This window comes from Grus americana, chromosome 2 (assembly GCF_028858705.1).
Source record: "Grus americana isolate bGruAme1 chromosome 2, bGruAme1.mat, whole genome shotgun sequence".
NCBI classification, from domain to species: domain Eukaryota; kingdom Metazoa; phylum Chordata; class Aves; order Gruiformes; family Gruidae; genus Grus; species Grus americana.
The window spans coordinates 67471688-67493980 of record NC_072853.1 but is presented as its reverse complement, the minus strand read 5'-3'; the positions used below and the strand labels follow the sequence as shown (position 1 = coordinate 67493980).

The 22293-nt window shown below is 38.1% G+C and overlaps 1 protein-coding gene across 5 annotated transcripts in view; it reads right to left on the bottom strand.

Moving 5' to 3' along the window:
* Nucleotides 1-22293, bottom strand: part of LOC129202965 (dynein axonemal heavy chain 5-like) — a 165442-nt gene that overhangs the window by 35774 nt on the left and 107375 nt on the right. For 4 of the 5 annotated variants that reach the window (XR_008575879.1, XM_054816739.1, XM_054816741.1 and 1 more), the window contains exons 60-67: nucleotides 18628-18822; nucleotides 15594-15749; nucleotides 15141-15323; nucleotides 11720-11890; nucleotides 10903-11281; nucleotides 9508-9779; nucleotides 7488-7652; nucleotides 2685-2952 (exon numbers count right to left, since the gene is read on the bottom strand). Coding sequence is in view for 4 of the 5 variants with exons in the window: in XM_054816739.1 (XP_054672714.1) it covers nucleotides 2685-2952; nucleotides 7488-7652; nucleotides 9508-9779; nucleotides 10903-11281; nucleotides 11720-11890; nucleotides 15141-15323; nucleotides 15594-15749; nucleotides 18628-18822 (1789 nt within the window). In the remaining variant the exon portion in view is untranslated. The remainder of the gene's footprint in view (nucleotides 1-2684; nucleotides 2953-7487; nucleotides 7653-9507; nucleotides 9780-10902; nucleotides 11282-11719; nucleotides 11891-15140; nucleotides 15324-15593; nucleotides 15750-18627; nucleotides 18823-22293) is intronic. The other variant, XM_054816740.1, reaches the window with a different exon arrangement.

Here is a 22293-nt window from a genome sequence, read left to right as displayed (position 1 = left end):
GCTGGTTCCTCAGTGTCTTATCCATGTGGGTTTTGAGGATGGAGTCTGCAAACTCACTGAACAAGCTGTTCAAGTATTTGACCACCCTCACAGTGGATTAAGTTTTTTCTGATGCTGAAGTGGAATTCCATGGATTTCCATTTGTGTCCATCACCTCTCTTTCTGTCACTAGGCACCACTGAGAAAAGTCTTGCTCTTTTCTTTACTCACTCCCATCACGTATTTATATGCCATCTTTGCTCCAAGGGTGTATTGCTGGCTCATGTTCCACTTGATTTCAATCAGGAACCCCAGGTCCTTTTCTGCAAACCTGTTTTACTGCTGGTAAGCCCCATCGTGTATGGGTGCATGAGGTTTTCTCCCCAGGGGAAGTACTTGGCATGTCCCTGTGTTGAAGTTCAGCAGATTCCTGTCAGACCATTTCTCCAGCCTGTGAAACTCCCACTGAACAACAACATGGCCTTCTGGTGTATCAGCCCCTTCTTCCACCTTTGAATCAAGTACAAACTTGCTGAGGGTGTCCCATCATCCAGGTCATTTGTGAAAATTTTAACCACTGCTGCCCCCATTATTGCCCCCTGGGGTACATCACTGGTGACTGCTCTCCAGATGGATTTGTGCAGCTGACCACAACCCTCTGAGACTGTGAGTTCACACAATTTTCAATCCACTTCACTGTCCACTTCTGTAATGCCTACTTCATCAGTATGTCTATAAGGATGTACTAGGGGGGCTGTGTCAAAAGCCTTCTTCAAGTTAAAATATGCAACACTCTATGCTCTCCCCTCATCCACTAAACCAATCACCTTATTGTAGAAGGCTAGCAGGTTGGGTACTAGGCTCAGAGAATCCTAAGTAATCAATGGCTTAAGATATCCTTGCAGCCAGAAAAAAAGCAAAGTACACCAGGGACAGATATTCTTCAATATATTCATCAGTGGTTTGGGTAAGGAGACAAAAGGCAACCCCAACAATTTTGCAGACAATACTGAATTAGAGAGCGTGGCTGACATACTAAATGGCAGAGCATCAGTGTAGAGGGATCTAGACAGAGATGAAGACTTGGTCAACAAAACCTACATGAAGTTCAACAAGGAGAAGTGCAAAGTTCTGCACCTGCAGCACAATAACCCCATGCATTTGTACAAGCTGAGATCTGCTAGCTGAGATCTACTGGTAAGAACTTCAGGATTATTACAGGTGCTAGGTTGACTATAAACCAAACTTGCACTCTTCTTGCAAATAAGGTAATCCAGATAGTGGGCTACCTCAGAAGAAGCACAGCCAGTAGACTAAAGGAAGTTCTTATCACTTTCCACTTAGCACTGATCAGGCTTCCCCTCAGATATATTGTCTGCATTTGGCACACAAGGGAGGTGTGGAGAAACTGGATGGGGCAATAAAGGTGGTCAGATACTGAGAGTGCATGACCTACAAAAACAGGAGAAGAAGGCTGAGTTTGTTTAGTCTGTTGAAGAGAAGTCAGTAGAATGCAAAAACCAGTTTAAACTGTGAATACTGAAAGGCAGCAGATAATTGTGTGCACGTATGAGGGACGGTGGCTGTCCAAAACTGAAATTTTGAACCCTCAAGGACAAATCTGCTATGTGCTAACTGTGAATGGTACAGGCTGCAAAAAGTGAAACATCCTGAATCCTCCAATTAATACAGAAACATGAGTCAGAACTTCCAATTAGGACACTGATCACAGATTGTGCTTCTGCACATAGACTGCTTAGGTTAGGAAAACTGAGGGCTTAGAGGCCCAGAAAGCATGAAATGAACATCCTAGCTTGAGGAAACATCCTGGAAGTGGGAAAAGATCCTGGAGGCAGGAGAGATGCACAGAGGCAAATGCCAAAGGATGCCCAGGGACCTAGGCCAGTAATGTCCAAGACTGGTAGCTGCAAGTAGCCGCACAGCATGAAACAAGCATGACTTTCTGCCTGACCTTCCTGGACCAGCAGCAATCTCTGTGATGGGAAGGGAAGTCAAGACATAATGAATGCAATACAGGAGGCTGGGAGCATGAGCGAGTGAGTGTGTGAAATAAGCAAGTAGCATAAAAGCCCTAATCTCATCAGTTCTTAAGTAAACCCCAGTATTCAGATCCACTAAGGGTTGTTATTAACTGTCTTGCCTGTGACAGAGGCTAAGAGGTGATTTAGCAGCAGCTTACAAATACTTGAAGGACAATTACAAAGAAGCTGGGGTCAGTCTCCTGTCAGCAGTGCCAGATGACATAACAAAAAGCAACAGCCACAGCTACATACTGTACAGCTTGGGCGGTTGAGGTTGAGTGTTCAGAAGAGTCCTTCCTTTTTGTTACCCAGTAGAGCACAGGATCATTCCCCCTCTGCATCCTTGGATGGGGTCAACAGGACAGAAAGAAAAGAGTGATGGAGTGTACTAAACTTAAGAAAGGTCCACTGATCTGGCATTCTCCACATGTTCTACACAAACAACAAAATCACTATCAATTTCTGTTGCAAAACCAAACAATACCTATTTTGTTCCCAAAAGAGTCATGCTTTACACATCGCAAGACTGACTTACGCAGTGCTGTATTTAACTAACGTAACAACAGAGAATAACAACCAAAACATTGCAGAGAGTATAGTGATACAGAGAGGAGGAAGAGATGAAAGCAAGCCCCAAAATTAAAAAAAAGCATGGTTTCCTACCTTGAGGGGGTTCATTAGTAAATTTGATAGAGGACTGTAAAAGATTAATAGGAAACTCTGGGTGAGCCTCTGTAGTGATCCAGGTCCTGAAACCTTCACTCATAGATTCTGTTGTTGCAATGGTGTCCATTAATTCACTAAGAAACTCCAAGCCAAGGTGGCAGTTCTGTAGAAGGAGCCATCCTCCATCTTGCATGCACTGATTTAACAGGCGCCTTGCATGGACCTCCTGGCCCTGACCCATTGAAATGGCACGACAGGGAATGTTCTGGAAGGAAAAAAAGAAAGTTTATTTTATATATAGTTCTTCAGAATGATTATACACATGAAGTATTGCTTCTGTAGGTCCATATGTAGTGACATTGTGCCACAAAGAAAACTGCTAATACCAATGGAGAATGATTATATTAAAATGTAGTAAACAAAAAAGCAAAACCCTCCAAGTTTCTCTTATCTTCCACCTGCTGAAAGAAAACTACACCTCTTGGACATAATTTTTTTTTGCAGGTCTGACAAAGTCAATGGGATAAGACAACTGAAACATTTTCCCTTCCTTTTCCCCATTTTCCTAAATAAAGCAGGACATACACACAGAAACATAGCTGCCTGACTATTCTTCCTCCTATGATGTGGACTATGTTGCGACGGACAGATATTAAGGCTCCATGTAATAATTAATGCACACAGTAAAGCCAACAATTTTGGTGTCTTTTAGTGTCTGAATATATTTATTTCATTTAACAGAGAACTGTCAAGGAAGCAGGAAGGACAGGAAAGATTGGTTCACATTAAGTCATTCCTTAGCAAACATCCTGTATCATTAATTGGCAGCTGTGGAGCCACTGATTCAGAAGATTCTAGTTTGGTGACCTGCTAACTCTAGCTAGTTTTCTAGCTGTTAGTTTTCTGGATTCAGAAGAGACAAAGCTCAGAAATGCAAACACAAGAATTCTGGAAATTTATGGAGCCTTTCCTCCAGAGGCCATGGGAGAAGAAAGTCAGTAGTTCAGAAAAACAGATGATGATACAAGCTCTCACAAGGGGATCTGAAAAAGAGAGGCTGAGTAGGTTGTAAGCAGGACCATACAAGACTCTAAGTAATGTGCAGGCAGACCCCCTCTTGCTTACTGTTCTTACTGCCCTTGTCCTTATTATATAAGTAGTCTCCTGGCTTAGGTTGGTTGCCTGACTCCCACCAGGGAAAACCAGAATTATCAAACCCAGTTGAGAATATTATTCTATATACATGTTGAGGGCAAAGGGAATTGATGAAAAGACTTTGTTTCATGGAGAGCTTCATGTTCAAGACCTACAGCTGAGTATCCCCCATGCTGTGGGCAATGAGCTGCATAAAGACTTATCAGTCTGGGCCTATCTTCAACTGGCTGAGAGCTACAAAGGTAAATCTTAAGTTTTCCTGCTTCTGGGACTCTCTCACTGTGAAATAAAAAAGAAGGAAGCCACCCAGTCCACAGCCTGCCCTACTTTTGCAGGAGAAAAAGGTTAAGTGTATGGACACAAGCTGTGATGGGTCATTTGGCCTCAGGGTCAGAGAACAGGCCCTGACCTGATTTTACTGAACGGTATAAATACAGATGCTGTATATGATCCTCCACATTCTGGCAAAAGATTTAAGGAGAAGAGAATGCCAAAGATAAGAAAGCAGTTAAATCCTGCTTTCAGGTCAGTAAAACCTGAAATTGCAGCTAAAAGAAGCAAGGCTAAATAGCCTGTGAAGCTGGCTATGTGCTGGAGGAGCAAAAACTTTACCTTTTCTAAGATGTATCTGAGTACAGCTAGCACTCCCGTAAGTCAAAAACTATGACTAACCCTGCAGAGTGCATAAATATTCAGCTGGTACATTATTCCCTAACAAAGCATCTGCTCATAATTTGCTCTTCTCAGCAATGTTACCTCTCAAATGTACAATCATTAAAGGTTACAGAAACATCAAGAAAAGGAAAGAATATTTTTCACTATGGATTGTCCTCATTTTACTCCTTCTGAAAGAACTCTATCAAAATGTCTGCGTACAGAACGTTTCTCTCAATAGTGAGTCATACCAATCTATCTGTGTCATCCTAATACATCTCAATCCAGGTGAAAATACTATCATTTTAGTCACTACAGTGGCCCTGACAGTTCTGTTGAAGGTCCTGTGCATCATTCCCTGAAAGAAGAAACTATCTCTACAATAATAAAAATACCTGGCTTTAATGAAGTCAAAGTGCTAGGCATAATGAACTTCATTTTAATTCAGAAAGTTAAATTTTCACTCTATCTTCAAATGAAGGTAAAGGGGGCAGAAATCCAACTAGTTTTAAGATAGAGCTTGCTTGGTTTATAAACAAGGTTGTATAGCTCAGTAGTCACAGATACTGCTTTCATTTCTTTGAGAGAAGACCATCTGAACAACTATATTTTAGAATGAAAAAACATTCTGGTCACAAATTTGAACATTTCCAACTGCAGATCATTGATTTATATTGTTAATATCATACTTAGAGGTACCATCAGTACTGACAATCTGTTTTAAGACTACAAATTATGCCTGTAACAGGGAAATCACTGAAAAATAGGCCCAGCATATCTTTTGGAAGTTTTCCATCATTAAGAAGGAAAAAAAAAAAGGATACTTTAGAGGTATTGAATCACATATATACCAAGATCAGATCCTTGGTGCAGCTAACCTATGCTAAGTCAAAGGTTTATTTCAGAAAAAAGCAGAGAAAGCCTAAAGACAGGAACTAAGTACAATGTATTGACAAACTAGCAAAATAAACACAAAGCCCTCTTGCAAATGTTTCTGAAAACTGTAAATGATTTCTAGATACATTTTTCAAAAGCTAGAGAACTACTGAAGTGCTACTCCAGTCCCACAATGTTAATGTATATTTTCACTTAAAAAAAAGATCTGTGTTTGTAGTTTGATTTGCAGAATCTTGATGGCTTTTGTAAATTTGAAAGGTTTCTATGTGCTGTGTGTTAAGATTTTTACTTCAAGAGATCAGACAAGAACTTTACAGTTAAACATTACAGTTAACTTTACATTTACAGTAGACATTACAATTGAACTTCAGGTTATGACAGCCTAGCTGATGTTGCCTTGTTCATAAACCATGCGTGAATAAACAAGGCAATCAATTTAGTTCTTTTGCAACCTCACTTTCTATTATTCTATATATTTTTCCTTAAAGCATGAAAACATATTAAAACTGCCCACTGCAATATACTTTCAGAATGACAGCAAAAATTTCTGTCTTGTAACAGTCACAATTACAGAGCACCTTCTACCTACCAGCACTTCCCGAGAAAGGCTAATGTCTTGCTTAAGATTTGACCTAATGGGAGAGCATCTTGTAGCACTCCTTGCAAGAGTGACTCTAAGTGACCTGCTGAGTACAAGTGACTCTATTAGGAGGTTAGTGTTCCTCACCCCCTTACATGGCCACTGGCATAGAAATAAACTCCTTGATGCAAGTCAGAGTTAAGTTTCAATTGTGTGCTCTGCATTGCTTTCAAAGGAGCCACTCTTTATTGATTACAGAAACTAACTCCTACTGGAGACAGGGTAAGTACCTATCTAGGAGTCCATTTCACAGGATACATGTGTTGAAGAGCAGAATAGGTGAATGAAAACATCACCACAAAGCTGACACTCCACTTGTATTAATACCATAGACCATGAAAACAGAAATCCAATCACAACCACTTAATGTGTTTACTTGGACTTGAAAAGGGATTTTAAAAAATGCCCATTTCTAGTCTATAAATATTCTTGCAGTTAATTTCAAATCTTCTACAAAGGCAAAATGTCTCTCATATCTTAGAAAAAGGCAATAGAATATTTTGCAAATAGGAATAAAATTGTTCGTCCAATGCATTGCTTCCAATAAACCTAAAAATCCTGCTCACGCAACAGCCATCCTTCTCCCTCCCTATGTCTGTATATTGGCTGGCTATCCGGCTGCACATTTTTTGGGGACAAGAGTCACATCAACACCTTCAGACTTAAGATTCCTAAGTTTAAACACTCAGGTGAATTAGATCATGATTTAAGCACTCTTTATCACAGTCAGACAAATAAAATAAGAGAGTCCTGATTTACAAAGAGAACAAGCATCTCAACTTTCTAATTAGCTAAAGAGATTTGTGGGTGCTCTCCACTTTTGCAAGTAAGTCTTACTTATTGCATACCAAAATCCTGCATGTCTAAATGAAGACACATTCTAACAGGGAGAAAAATTTATGGAGATCTCCTGTGAAAAACTTCTTGGGAAAATTATACTTGCATCTACTGTGAACAACAAAACATAAAGCACAGAGTGCCTTAAAGTGATGCTGCGCTGTAAGAAATGTTGAATGTCTCCATCAAGTGAACTGATTGAATGGCAGGGTTTCAAATTAATGTCTCTTGTCACCATATTTATGATTTTTTCTGTATCTTCCTGTAATCATCATTACTGTCAGCTCCTATGGTGAATGTGATACAGTGCAAACCACAAATATTGCTTTGTTCTTAGAGTTAAGCATTTTCACTAAGTAATGAACTAGCATAGTCTGCTGAATAAAGACAGAGGGCTCATTGGAATCAAATAACTGGAAAAAGCAGGAATGTAACATTTCCATTTCCTCAGTAAATGCATTTTGGCTACTAGTCCAAAATTAACTTCCAGAGAACACTTGGTATGAATATAAATATCATCATCTGAACTTCTATAAAATGTGGAAATGCCATTTCTAGTTCAAAGGATATTATTAAATGTCTTTATCAGCTCTAGCAAACTCAGTTTATGAAGATACCTTTGATTTTGCAAGACGTTCTATATTTTCAGTGGGGTCAGACCCCATTGATAAAAAGCATGTCAAAGGTGTTCGACAGTCACTTTCTGTCCACATTGCTTCCATTTCAAGAACAAATCCTTCTGCATATTTCCCTCCAAGAGATTCTGCAATGTAGTGTCGAGCCTGAAAAACAACAAGTTCCCAGAAATATATACCTTTCACTTATTTTTTATTTAGCATTAATCACTGATGTGGAATTTACCAATACCTACATTGGAAGGCAACAACTTTCTAAACTTTCATTTTCAACTTTGGTGTAACAAAAGTTACAGTCCACAGGAGGCAACCATTGAAATTCTCAGATAGCAAACTTCAAACAAAGAAAGGAAAGAATTTTGCTCGCACAACAGCCATCTTGTGAACATTGTTGCTAGAGGATGCTAAATGGTTTTTTTAAAAGAACTAAAGAAATCCATGCACAATAGATCCACTGTCGTCTCTGAGGACAGCCCAGATATTGCCCCTAAATAACTGACTGCTAAAGCTTGGTGGATAGCCAAACAAAAGAGTTTCTCTGTATCAGCCCCATTCTTAGCTCCTCTAAGCATGTATTGTTGACACTGTCTCTACAGCACAGTGGATTAGACTGATCTTTCATCTGACCCAGTTACAATCTTCCATATATTTGTGGAAACTTCAAACAAACTCTCCTGTCCAGTGGTTATCCAATTCAAGTCTCTTACACTGACTATCTCTTTCTACAAAACATAAACACAGCTCAGACTTTATCCTTAAAAGGTCAAACCTTCCCTATTGTCCTCTTTTCACGTACATTTTCTAAAAGGACTTCTGAAGCTATCCTGGTATATGAAACGCTTTTTTGACTGATATGATTTTCCAACTGTGTAAACTACTAGCACAGATTCTGAGGCCTGTATTATGGGGAGGAACACCCAGGAACAAAGTGGACTGAAGAAGGCACAAATTCCAGAAAAAATAACACAATCATCCACTATTAAGTGTAACTTCTGCCTTAGCAAAGAGAGGTAAAATTTTGTAACACCTGGGGAAACACAGTAGAGAAATAAGTGATAAAGAAGATAATCACAAAAAGGATCCCCTTTTTCCTCAAAAATTAAAATAATTACAGATTTTGAAATCACTGTTCAGAGACAGTCTTTCTCAAAGATGATTGTGTAAGACAATAAGAGTGTTGATAAATAAACAGTAGCAACTTTATTATTTTGGTCTGTTCAAATTGTGACAGATGGACCTCCCATACTCCTCTCTTATTTCCCAGCTGAAGAGAAGGAAAAAGGATGGAGGAGGTCTTGTTGAAAAAGACATCCATGAAAAAATGGTGTCCCCTAAACACAACACAGATGCTATCACAACATGTAACATGTAAATTTGAGATATGCAGGAAATCAGAAGTACTACTTTCCAGTGTAGCTAAAGACAAAAAAAAGTGAAAAGAGGATACTCATAGGCTCATACATCTCTTTTAGACCTACATAGAGAAGAAAAATCCAGATATCACAGACTGTGGAGAAACTGCTAGTCTATCACAGTTTCTTTTACATCTGCCATGAGGCAGTCTGAATGATTACTTCCAGAGCATGGAGAGCAAGTAAACAATTCATCTGCTATTTTAGTGCACCTGTCACCAAAGTGAACAGTTCTCTTTCCACTTCTTCTGTGAAAAAAACAGGGATGTATCTTCTGATTCACCAGAAGAATGCAACTCCTTTACAAGTTTCTTTACTCCACTTTAGAAGTGCCACACAAAAAGAATGGTATTCTTATAGCTCCAACACAATTTATTTCATGTTTTGCAATGTCCTTTCTAATTCACTGCAGTTAAATAAATACTTCTTTCACATCCATTAATTATAAGGACTTCAATACCTGATTTTAAAAATAGCTTACTCTGCAACACATATGACGATAAAAACAAATTCAGAGAACATAAGTTTGGAACTAGTAGTTCTACAGGAGATGCCACGTGGCATAACCATTGTACGAAAGCATATCTTACTTGGGCAACAGTATGATCAGGGCACCAGCTGCGGACAAGGAGCAGTTTACGGAATTGATCCAGTAAGCTGTCATACCCATCAGGAATAACAGCTTTTTCAGGGGCTTCTTCATCAAACCAAGCTTTCCAAGACTTCTCATTCCTAACAACTTGCACCAGAATTCGATCAAAAGGGTACAAGCTAGATAACTGCACCAGATTGAGCCATGTCATGTCAAGGATCCACTTTTTTGGTTTTGGTTCCACAGAATTCAGATCCAAACTGGCACCTCCTGCAAAGTGAAAAACATGATAGAGGAGAACAACCATTGTTAAGCATAAAAATGACAAGTAATTAAAAAAAAAATTTCTATAATCTAAGGAGAAAAAATCTTTGTAAACCAGGACACAGAGACCTAGAATTTGCATGGAAGAGTCATTTAACAAAGACCTACTGGGGAAGTGGTCTCAATGCCTCCCAAAGCTGATATCCCAGTAATTTTTGTGCTGCTTTTTCCCCATCTGTAGAGCTGCAATAAAACTTGCCTACCTAAAAGGATACTCAAACCCAAGTCTTCAGACCAGATCTAGAAAGGACCTATGGTTAGTCCAATCTCCCTTCACCTAGACTACAGAATAAGAAAGCATATGATGCATTGATTTCCAGGACTGTGCAACTTCAACAGCCCCTTAACCACCACTCCAGCATCATGCCCATTTGTACCTCCAACAAAGCTGAGTCACAGCTGAACATTAAATCGGTGTTTGCAAAGCAAACTCAGATATTTGGATGGCAAGTACCTGACTGTACTTATCTCAGTACCTGATTGTACTTATCATATCTTGGAGACAGTGGGGTCCACCACCATCAAATTTTATAAACTTTACTAAATTTTTGATTTGTCATTGAGTAGTAACATGCAGTAGTGGCATAATGTAATACAATATAAAAATGTTTTACAACATGTAACAGAGTTCCACTTTTTTTATACTGACACTTGAATGTGGTACAGAGTCCTCGTGCACTCACATGCCTCATTCACACGCTCACCAGCCATCAAAAGAGATTTTGCTGACTGTCTCCAAGCTCACAGACGTAGGTATGTGGCAACTCAAAAAAAGAGGCACACAGGAGAAATCTAGAGGGTCTCTTACAAAGTAATGGACTTTTTTTTTTTTCTGTTTTGCAATATAAAACAGTTAAATATTCTCATCTAAGCATTATTTTGATAATCTATATTGCTCTTGTTTTGGAAATTTGTCTCTTCATTCCTTCTTAGGCTATATATGCTTTCATTCACCAGTTAAAAAACATTATATCCACTAGATAAAACACATTGTTAGTGCAAACACTGCAAAATCTGAATTTGGCAGTTCACAGACATATATAAACAGGAACATTTTTAGAGAAATTACCTTTAATCAGTGTCTCAAACTCAGAGTGTGAAATTTTCTTGGCCTGCAAGTCAATCTTCAGTGCCAGAAGCAGTGTAAACAGGAATCTGTGGTTTTCATACAGCCCTCGAACTGTGTACTTGAAGACTTCATAGGTGAGATGCTCGATTACATATACTACCCTTTTTGCTGTGATCTGAGATTTCTGAGACCTTTCCACTGATAGGTCAAAAATGCCAAGGAACTGTCGTAACGATGTTTGGTACATGACATTAACCAAGCTCATTTCCACAATTAGGAAATAAAGGATGCTACCACGACTAGCAACAGGACGATACTCTTCACGTGCAGTATTGATTTTCACCTCTGTCTCCGCTGCTATGTTTAATTTTTCACTGACCTTAAAATTAATGGAAAAGACCGTGAAGATTAAGTCATGTCATTTGTGATTTATATTGCGCAAGCAAAAAGAAAAGGTCTTGATTAAGATCACAACGGTATTTTTAGTCAAGCTTTGCTTCCCTCTGTCAGCGTTTCAACCCAGACATTGTATCTTCATGTGTTCAATCACCAAGCACATTGGGATTTGATTCAAACTTACACCTGCAAAGTATGCCTGGAATATAAAGCAGTATCCAGGTAATAGTTTAATTTTGCAACACTTTATGAAGACAAAATGCTAGCTTTCTACCATTTATTTGTTAAGAAGTCAGATGTTACACAGTGGCTCTGAATGGAAAAAAAAAAAAAACAAAAACAAAAACCAGAAAAAGATCTGTCTACAAATAATCTTTAAATTACAATTACAAAATGTATCTGCAATGCATTCAAAATTCACCTCTTCTGCTGTTGTTTTAGTGATTCTTAGGACTTCTATCAGAGACTCATCTTCAACTAAAGAACCCTCTGTACTTGTTAAACGGAAGAGTAGATTATCTTCAAGTTCCTGCATTTTCCTCTTGTTAGATGTCACTTCTTCCATCAGTTTGACTCTTTCTGCCTCCAGTTCCTGTATTCAGAAATTTGCATTAGACTATTTAAGATTAATTCAAAGAAAGATTCTTTATAATGACACAAACCCCATGTGACTTCATGATAGACTGGAGGCTTTGCTGTTTTTTCTATAAAATACAGAAATATTATATACTAAAGAAATTTATATGTATACTGCATTTATTTGATTAAAGCAGCATACTGTGGAGAAAAAACACATCAGAATTACCAGGAGAAGCTTCCTCATAGTAAGATGCACAAAGCACTAAAGCTAGTTTCCAATGGCAAGTGAAAAAAGCCACATTACGTTAAGTACTTCAAATCAGATGAAGGACTGAAAGATGCATTGTATAGATGGATTTTACATTGTTAGGGAAGTTGACTGGATGACCATTTCCATTTCTAATTTCTATGATTCTGTGATTTTGCAAGATACACTCCTCTACTGCTTATAAAATAGGAAATGTTACAATTATCATCTATGTCATATGGAATTTTTATGCTATTTCTACAGGACAGATAATGGCAAAGGAACAATGACAGACAAGTCAACACAATGCCAAGTGAAATGAGGGATCTATACTGCACAGTCCAACAGAATTCAGGGATAGCCTTGCTGGCTACCTTTATTTAATCAATCAAGTCAACCTTCCTGTAAGAAAAGGGTAGTTAATAATACCAGTCTACCCGCACGTGTGGCTTCAGTTTATTTTCATTCTTGTCAACATGCCAAGTTAGAGAAAAAGGAGATGTACAGAGTTACGCAGTACAGGAGAGGCTCTCCTGTATTTCAAAGAAGTAGTGACAAATTTCTTTACTCTCACAAACTTCTTATCTGGAAACCTGTTTGTAATATATTATAGGGCTATACAATAGCTCTGTGGAAGCTACAAATAACTGTATCCCAAAATAGGAGAATGACTTAAGCATCACTCATTCAGCTTCAAATTTTCTGCATTTTCTCCTCTTTCTTCACCATTAATGCAAAAAAGATGAGAATTACACAAAAGGAGTAGTTCTACAGAACACTCAAACATGCATTTAAGTACATGCTTAAATTCTAGTTAAGGACATGCTTAGTTTAAGAACAGGCACCTCATCCATTCTATTTGTAAGCCTGTAAAGAGTATCTTTCATAAAATTAGCAAATATACCTGATGCCAGGCTTTTGTTTGCAAGAGGATTCACAACTGCATTTATAACATAAAAGATAGCTGTTCTGAACACAAATAGTGGCAGCAACTTTATTATCAAAGTACAAAAAGATGCTGATAACATTTTTTTTTTTTCATATAGTTACAGGAGCAATCTTTAAGGCTGGGAAGAATAAACACTTCTTTGATCATATATTCCATTGATCACTACAGCGATCTTTAAGAATGTCTTGGTTCCTTTAATCTATTACTTTAGCTCAGTGATCATAAACTTGTCTTCTTATTTGTAATAGAAAATCTGTTCTTCAGATTCACTGTTCATGCTCTGTCTTTGAACAAAATTTATCAGAGCTCCATTGGCTCTGGCTGTCTACACCAGGACATCCATCTCATATTGAGACAGAAGAGACAGAACCACCATGATTTCTTCATATCTGCTAAAGGGAAGAAGTTTAATAAATGTTGTTCACCTGCAAACATGTCCCTGTGCAGCAAGTAGTGCTGACACTAACCAGCTATCCTTGCAGCTCTCTTCAGCTGATATACAGCACTGGATGAATATCTTTCAGTGACTATATTTTTGACCCAAAATTCAGTCTAGGTATTGCTACATACATTCAATATGAATTTTCTAATAGTTTTGTCCAGGAAAAAAAACACAGAGCGAAGGTATCTCTGTGTGAGGAGATGCGTTTTATACGTAGGTCATGAGAAACAAATTTCACTTCTATCTTGATTTAAACCTCTTCCTCCCATCAGAGGTTAGTCAGGATAGTCCTAGCCACTCCTACTAATGCTGTTCAATTTTGCTTACATAAACATACATCTACTGGGGTAAAGATTAAAAGTTTTGCATCCTAGCATTTGTACCACCCTACTAATGGGTAACTTTTCCTCAGTACCTGCTGTTGTAGTTTTTCCATTTTTCATGGAACAATTCACAGGAAGTTTGGGCATAACAATAACTTTCTAACCTCTGGTTGTGACTGTCAGACTGAAGGAAGGGCACTTAGATTCCAGTCCTTTCTTCAGCAAATGCTCGTTTGAGCAAAGTGGAAAGGTGTCGGCCAGAGAAAGTGACAGCACCACTAAAGCACACTGGTTAGAACATGCTTTGGGAAGTCGAAGAAGGAGGAATGATTTCCCTTAGGTGAGGAACTGCTCTCACATGAGCAAGCCTATCTGAGTTAGTTACTGAAAGCAGCAGCTCTGCTAATCTAAACCTTAATTTTTGTTACTTTTCTCACAAAGACACAATTATGAAATGTTCCCTTTGAAATAAATAAGTCATTCAATTTGATGTGAAATACAGCTTCTGTGCTTTTACTTTAATGAGAAGGGAAGAAAATATTTCATCTCAGTGTAATTGGACCGTAACATTAATGTATTTATTGGTATGAGTGCCACAGTAAAAAACTCACCTTTGTCCCCAATGCCTGTGATGAATTGACTCCTAATTTTTTGGATAACTAGGCTGTCAAATTATATCACACAAAAAGAATTAGGAATGATCTAGGAATTAAATTATTGTAGATGATGTCTCAGATTTGATATTATGAAATAAAACTCCTGAAAAACACCTGAGAAAGGATTTTCTTCCTTATATTTGCTTACACATAATCAATGGAAATTTTAGTAAGAGCAGAGTCAACTCAGTCTTCAGGGCTCCTTAAAAATCTCATATCTCCATGCACACTAGAGCCTGGCTGGCAGAAGTAGTTCAAGTTCATAAGCATTTTTTCATGTAATTCAAATTAAGTTTAAAAAGGAATTCAGAAACAAAAGAGGTTTCTGACTGAACAAGGAGCCTTTACTATATATGAAGGAATAAAGATGCTTTATGTATGTCATGTATATGCCGGTGATGTATTTTTAATGAATAATTTTCTTTCTTCTCTTTCCAAGGCCAGATCTTAAAATAAATGTTTAGGTCCCTCCATTCAATTAAAAACCAGCTCCACATTGTCTTTCAGCAAATACACAAACCCCTAAGCTTTCATTCACATTTTTGTTCTTGCATTTGATTTCAACCAAGACATTGAATATATCCACTCATAGTGCAGATATTGAACAAACCTTCCGTCTATACAAATATTGCAAGTTACTAGATACCTGTTTTTCTGTGAGGATGACACGGCCAAGGAGCTGATCTTCCAGCCCTTTCATAGTAACAGTAAAGTCAATCACAGTTGTTCTTGCACTAATTTCTGGAGTATAGGCAGGATTAGCCAATTTTGTTGTCATATAAAGGGTAAACCCCTTCATCAGATCTACCTCCTTATCACCTAGTTTCACCTGAAAATAAAACATATTACTCAATTTTCAAAAGCTGAATTCCGATAAACAGTTATTTTATCCAGTGAAAAATAGGTGAAATCTTTTTTTACGTATTCATTTACACTTTTAAAACTTTCTGATCAAGGGGTAAAAAAAAATCCAACCCCATGAGTTCACTACTCATCTTTCTAAGTGTTGCAAAGAGGTGAATCTTGGCAGTATCCAGACTACCAGATACCCAGCATCTGTCCTATTGTTTTCTAATTTCACGTTTACGATTCATCTTACTTTGTGTGCTGAACCAGATTTTATGAAATTTTTTTCCAAGATGTTATCTAGAGCAGGATCAAGTTCCTCTCCAACATCTTCAATTAACAAAGGTCGGCCAAGGGACAGGCAGTCTTCTATATGATTTCTGAAGAACTTGTGGTTCATAGCTGTAACCTAGGAAGATTGGTTCACAATATAGCATGCATTTGCAAGCACATAGAAAATAGTATAAAAATCTATTGCAGCTTTCAAAAATTGTACTTATCCTGGGATATCTACACATGATTATATTTTAGGGACCAACATGCACATTTGCTGAAATGAATAGAAACTTTGTTTTAAGCTTAACAGAACAGAATACACTTCTTTAATGTTATCTATTTATTTACTTATCTACGTATATATCTAATCAGTGTAGTATCTCAGTACCTTTTAAATATTAATGGATTTATGCCCAGAACACTAATGTGAAGCAGGGAAATATTTATAGGGTTTAGACAGGGAACCAGTGTTACATAGGAGGCCTGGTCTCGCATCAGATGTTGAATTTCCAATTCGGTTCCCATTTCACAATATAAAGTCTTAAAATTTCTAAAAATTACATAGAGTTCTTTTCATTTATTTAAATTTAATAAACTTAACACAAGCCTTCGAGATGATAATTGAATAGCCTTTCCAGGCATCTGTTAAGCCATGGGTTTGGGGTGGTTTTTTTACCAGAAAAAACCCTAGGATAGGCATGTTTTTAAAATAATTCGTTGTCTTGCAGGCTGTGCTCTTTGAAAAAGGTATAATTAAAACATCTAGAGGAACATTACACAATCTTAAAACAGTATATTATTTAAAAATAAATACTATGTTCCACCACTCTGCACTTTTAGCTTTGTTATAATGTAAGTATATATGCAGCCACCAAAACGGCAGGTTGCCTAGATTTTTAGCCTACATAAAACTGAGGGATGAAGTGTCTTAATGGCCAACAATAAAACCCTAATAAGACCATAGGAAATTACACTATCCCAGATGTAAAGGCATAATCTAAACACTTGGGTATTTAGAGTCTTGACATAACTCTGTTCTTCCTGGACTTCACAGGGGGAGAACTCAGATTCTTCTAATATAGCTGAAATCTGAGCCAGGATGTCTAAAAGCCCATAACTGACTGAATTTTCATCAGGAAAGCTTCCTCTGCCTTTAGAGGCCGCAACTGTGTGTATTCAAAGTTTTGAGAGTACCGTAGTTGAGCCATGTCAGGATTCACAAATTTCATAGGCTGGATATTCACACAAGGCAAGCCTGGTAGACATTTTTCTCTGGCTCATCAGTCAAATGTCATCATCACTTATAGTGTGTGAATAGCAGAGAAAGAGGAAACAGTATTTTAATCTACATCTCCCAGTCTCTGCTTTGGTGAGTATGTGATATAAGATCCTTAGGCAATTACTGGAGCAGGGAATGCCACCTGCCACCTGCGTGTTCGCAGTCCCCTTCCATAGGCTGCATGCCAACACATGGCAAGAGCAGCCACCTGGAGGGTGGGCAATACAGACTCAGTGCCAATTAAAGGAGGGAACTGAAGTTGCTACTTGGAGGACACTTTAAAATTATTGGGGAAAAGGCTACAGCATGGCAGAAAGAATCAGTGTAGGTCCCTAACTGAAGGAGACTCACTGTTCCTGAGCTCAGCTTGGCAGCTCTCTGAAATCCTGAGTAGGAGATGCAAGTCTCAAAGAGAATGAAATATGAGATGCATCCTTCTCTCTGTTGTCTCCTGTTGGTTACTCACACTGGCATTTCTTGATCCAATTTTGGGGGGGGTCAAAGTAAGATCTGATGTAATTTAGAGGAAGTCATGTTATCTACTGTAAGACAGTAGATTTCACACAGTCACAAAATGCCTAAATTCTTCTGTGAATATAACTCATGTTTTAGGAGAGCTTTTCATCATATTTTTAATAAAGGCATCCATTTTTTCCAAGATCTGTGAATGTTGTACTTTACTTTCCTGTCTCTTCTCAGTCAATACTTCCTGTTTCTAGCTATGTTTCTACACCATTTTTTGAGAAACTGGATTTGGTGTGGCATTGAATGTTGGGCCTTTCTTAACAGTGCTAGGAAATACAGATCTAGGTCAAGCTCCGGGAGGTTAAGGATGTCATCAGCTCTCTGGATGTCACCATCCTTACCTTCATTCTCAATTTCTTTTTTCTCATCCGTCACTCTCATTTTGAGTGAAGATAGTATACCATGGTATTCATATGATAATCTACAGTTGTAGGATAGCCTTGATTTATTAATAACTAATTCTTTAGTATCATGCTTGATCTGGCCTGAAAATATATCACGTGTTCAGATCTTTATCACAACTCATCCTTATTGGTGTAACAAAGCATGAAGGGTAGGCTGATTAGAAGGAGAAAAAAGAAGAAAATTTTCAATTAAATAGAAGACCCAGGTCCCAAACAGGATGCACTGCTTGATAGAAAGTGAGAAGGGTGGATAAATTAAGCAATAAATAATTTTATCCCATGTATTTAATTGTTAAGATGCAGCCTAAATTTGGGCTTTGTGTTTGACATGCCTCAAAGATCACTAAATTTCCATTCTACCTCAGGCCACTAGCTTTTTCCAATTCCTCCCTTTTTCTTTTCTCTATTTTCCTCTTAAAATGCTTACCCTAAAATGTTATTGCCATGCAGCAGCAACTGACTGATCCTGTCTGGTCTTAATTCTGCAAGTCATTTACTTCCTTCTACATTTCTCTTTCTCTATGACAAGTAATTAAAAGATTCATCATAAAAATATACATGGCATAACATAAAATTCGAATTTGCTCTTGAAAATTTCTTTCTAGGAGATAACAAAACAGTACAAGCTATTTCACCCTGACACAGACAGGTCACAGATTTTGCATCAATTTTGTTTTAACTGTACACCATAAACATCAGGTTTAATTTACACATGGCCAAAGTATGAAGACAGAAAAAATAGTGTGCATTGCTAACTATGATGTTAAATGACACACATAAAAAATATTAAATGAACTATTTACCTGGAGTCCATTATTCTTTTCCTTATTTTTAATCCAGCTCTTTCCTTGACCTTGTGGATCAATCAACAAAGGATATCTAGATGCTTTTGTGACAATGATGCCATTCTGAATTGAAAGGTCATCATTTGGAAGACCCTGGAGGTTCCATTCACCCACTGTAGCATTGTCAACGAGCATACCAGTAAGGTTCAGGTCCTAATAGAAAATATGTAATTACAAAATTAGTACCAGTTGGAGGACTTATACTAAAATGTTTGACTGAAGGTTTTTCTTCTTATTCTGATCATAACGCATGATAGAACATATTTGGTAGTTACTGTTTATTGTTTCCTTTCTTTAAAGTTCAGTGCCTAAATCATACAAGTTGGGCAATAATGATAGTGAATTCTACTGAGGCTTTGATGTCCATCAAAGAGTGTCGGAGAAACTCTGAAGCCAGTTCAATATCTAACGACAAGCTGCTTTTGTTATTGCCAAACTCCTTTCTTATCAGCTCAAGAGGAAGGATCGTCAGTCACAAGAGCTTCCTCCTGCTGTAAAGTGCCCTCCAAGTATGCATATGAATACAAGATCATAGAATCATAGAATGGTTTGGGTTGGAAGGGACCTTAAAGATCATCTAGTTCCAACTCCCCTGCTACAGGCAGGGACACCCTCCACTAGACCACGTTGCCCAAAGCCCCATCCAACCTGGTCTTAAACACTTCCAAGGAGGGGACATCCAGAACCTCTCTGGGCAACCTGTTCCAGTGCCTCACCACTCTAACAGTAAAGAATTTCTTTCTAACATCTAATCTAAATCGACCCTCCTTCAGCTTGAACCCATTACCCCCTTCAGGTACTGGTAAGCTGCAATTAGATCTCCCCGGAGCCTTCTTTTCTCCAGGCTGAACAAGCCCAACTCTCTCAGCCTGTCCTCATAGGATGGCTTGTGGGAGACTCAGAGGAGAAAGACAAGATGTGCTATGGATCAATAACCATGAACTACCATGGAAAGTTATTGTTGCTATGGTCAGAACTCTTCCCAGCTCATATATTGTCCTAAAGTTTGATTTGCACACATTGACTAACCTGCTTTATTTTATTCACTATGAACAGTGACTGGCCTCTCAAGAATGTGTATGTGAAGGAAACAGTGCTTAAAATCACAAATCAAACTCTCCAAATTAGAAAAGTAGCTTAATGATGATGTGAGTTGAAAAAAGAATACAATTGAAGGGTTTTTTATTTGGTCCTTACTTTTTTCACTCAAGAATTCCTATTTGTAAGCTTTCTCTACAAACAACATGGTTTAAAAAAAAAAAAAGCCTGCAACTCCTGCAAAAATCACGCAATTCAGCATCTGAAGCCTAAAGCAAAATTTCAAATACTGTGAGACTTGTGATATAATCATGAGACAGTGATACCAGTGATTGCAAGACTGAAAAGCTTTTTCACTCCTTTGATTTTTTTACTACACTGATTATTGAAGAATCTGAATGAAGCAACACAAACCATTCTCGGAAGACAGAGAAACTTTAAGAATCCAATTTCCATTTGTGAAAAGGACAGTAAAGTGTTCAAGAGCCAAAATTTTCAGCAATTGGAACTTAACACCATATTTAGCTCCTTAGCCAGATGAGTGGGGTCTAAACTGCTTTGACTTTTTTCTTACTGCAGCAGGAAGTATCAGTCACTCTGCAACTCTGAAACTTAGCTAATTTAAGTGCCTAACTACACTGATAGATAGCTAATTTTAAACAGCTCTCTCTAAATTGTTATGCCTAAATGACTCATACACCCACAGCCAGTTAGTCTCTGACAAAGTAAGGCAGATGTCAACCCTTTTGCTTGAACTGCAAAGCTGCTTTCTTTCCTGTGGTGTGCAGTACCAAGAGAAGCCCATATGCTGTCTTTTGTGATTAATTCACTGGAAAAAATTAAAACTCTTTACCATACACTATAATTGAAATCATAATCCTGTCTTTAATGGCAACTGTCTAAACAGAATGATGCTTATGGATTGAAACTCATTAATTCTGGCATTCTGTGTCTAACCTGTCCATATGAAAAGAAAAAAGAATAAAAAGCAACACAGAAACAATCAAAAAGTATTCCTCAAATTTTGAAGGATGCAGCTGAGTAGTAATGTGGTCAGAACATCTTCATAGAGACAGAATTTTAGTACTTTATGTCTTGCTTTCTAAGGACATTATACATGCAAGTTCTTACCCTTAAATGGTAAGAATCTTGACAGATATTCCCCAAGGTAAGTAGCTTTTAAGAACATTTGTACACTGAATTTGAGAAAGAGCCTCCCTGCGATGAATGTATGTAGGATAACTCCCATACCACACTGGTAAAGAATCTTGCCTGAGACTGCACTGCTGCTGGTACTTTATTAATAAATCCATCTTGGCCTTTCATATTACTTATGATCAGGAGCTTTCAAAGAGCTTTGCTGGGCAAGTCAGAATCATTCATCATGTAAGTCATAGCATAAATTGGACTGGGCTGTGAGGTTCACTCTGTCGGGTCAAGGTTAATCACTGTTAAGAGAAGCATTATGAACCACCTAACGTTAAAAAAAAAAAAAGATTCACAATTTCTATGAGATGAACAGTATGACAAACCTCTCACGGCAAAGAGGTCTCCCTAATATAGGTTTTACATGTCAAATCCCCCAAGAACCTGAAAAGAAGATGCAGCAGGGATACTAATCTACCTTCAGCTGTTTCACAGTGGTACAACCACAGCTGTACACAGGTTGCTCACTTGCTCCCAACTTTGACAGCTGAGGACAGGAGCCATTTGGGGTTAATGCCTCCACTCCTGTACTGAGAGTGAGAAAGACTCCCTGAACTATTTCTCCAACCTTTACTGCTGGAGAAAACGTACGCAGGTATTCACACAACCAAGTGGAAAGCAACGTGGACAGATTACTCAGAAAGACAGTATTGATTATTATGGCCTAAATTCTGCCTTCAGCATGAATATGTCTTCCAGGTGCAAGGAAGACTATTAGACAGACCTCCTAAAAGTCAGGGAATAGGAAGAAGGCTGCTGCTGGCCACAAGCAAAGCCCATGCAGCAGAACAGCTCCCAGGTCCAGCACTCCTGAGGCAGATAGTGGTAAAAGGAAAGAACAAGATTCATGTAAAGGAACCTGCCCTGTATCATAGTCCCAGCAGGCAAGTTGCTCACTTTCATAAAGGTAGCATATGATGTGGCAGGGAACTGAAGCTACATGATGGAACCATAGCTCTGCTGCATTTCAGGCCACCTCTGTACACACAGACTTAGGCCAGCTGAGGAGAAGCTGTAATGTCAGACTCCCTGAGAACAGCCTCACTGGTGACAAATGTACATAGATTTGAGGGCTTTGACTGGAATGAGCTGAAGTGGTGTAAACCAAGCTTTACAAAATCCAGGTTTTGTTTAACTTAATCATTTCAACAAGACACTTCAAATTAAACTAAATTAAATGGTGTGGGTAAGTAGCAGAGGATATGACAGGAGGGTATTAATTGGTAATACATGAAGGTGGAGAGGTGATATTTCCTGGTTCAAAATGCGCAATGGTCTTATCTATAATTGGGTGTAAGAGTATTTTTATGTCAATCAAGAATTAATCAAGCTACACTAAGTATAAAAGTGTGAAGCTTTAAAAAGTAAAAACTGTTTAGT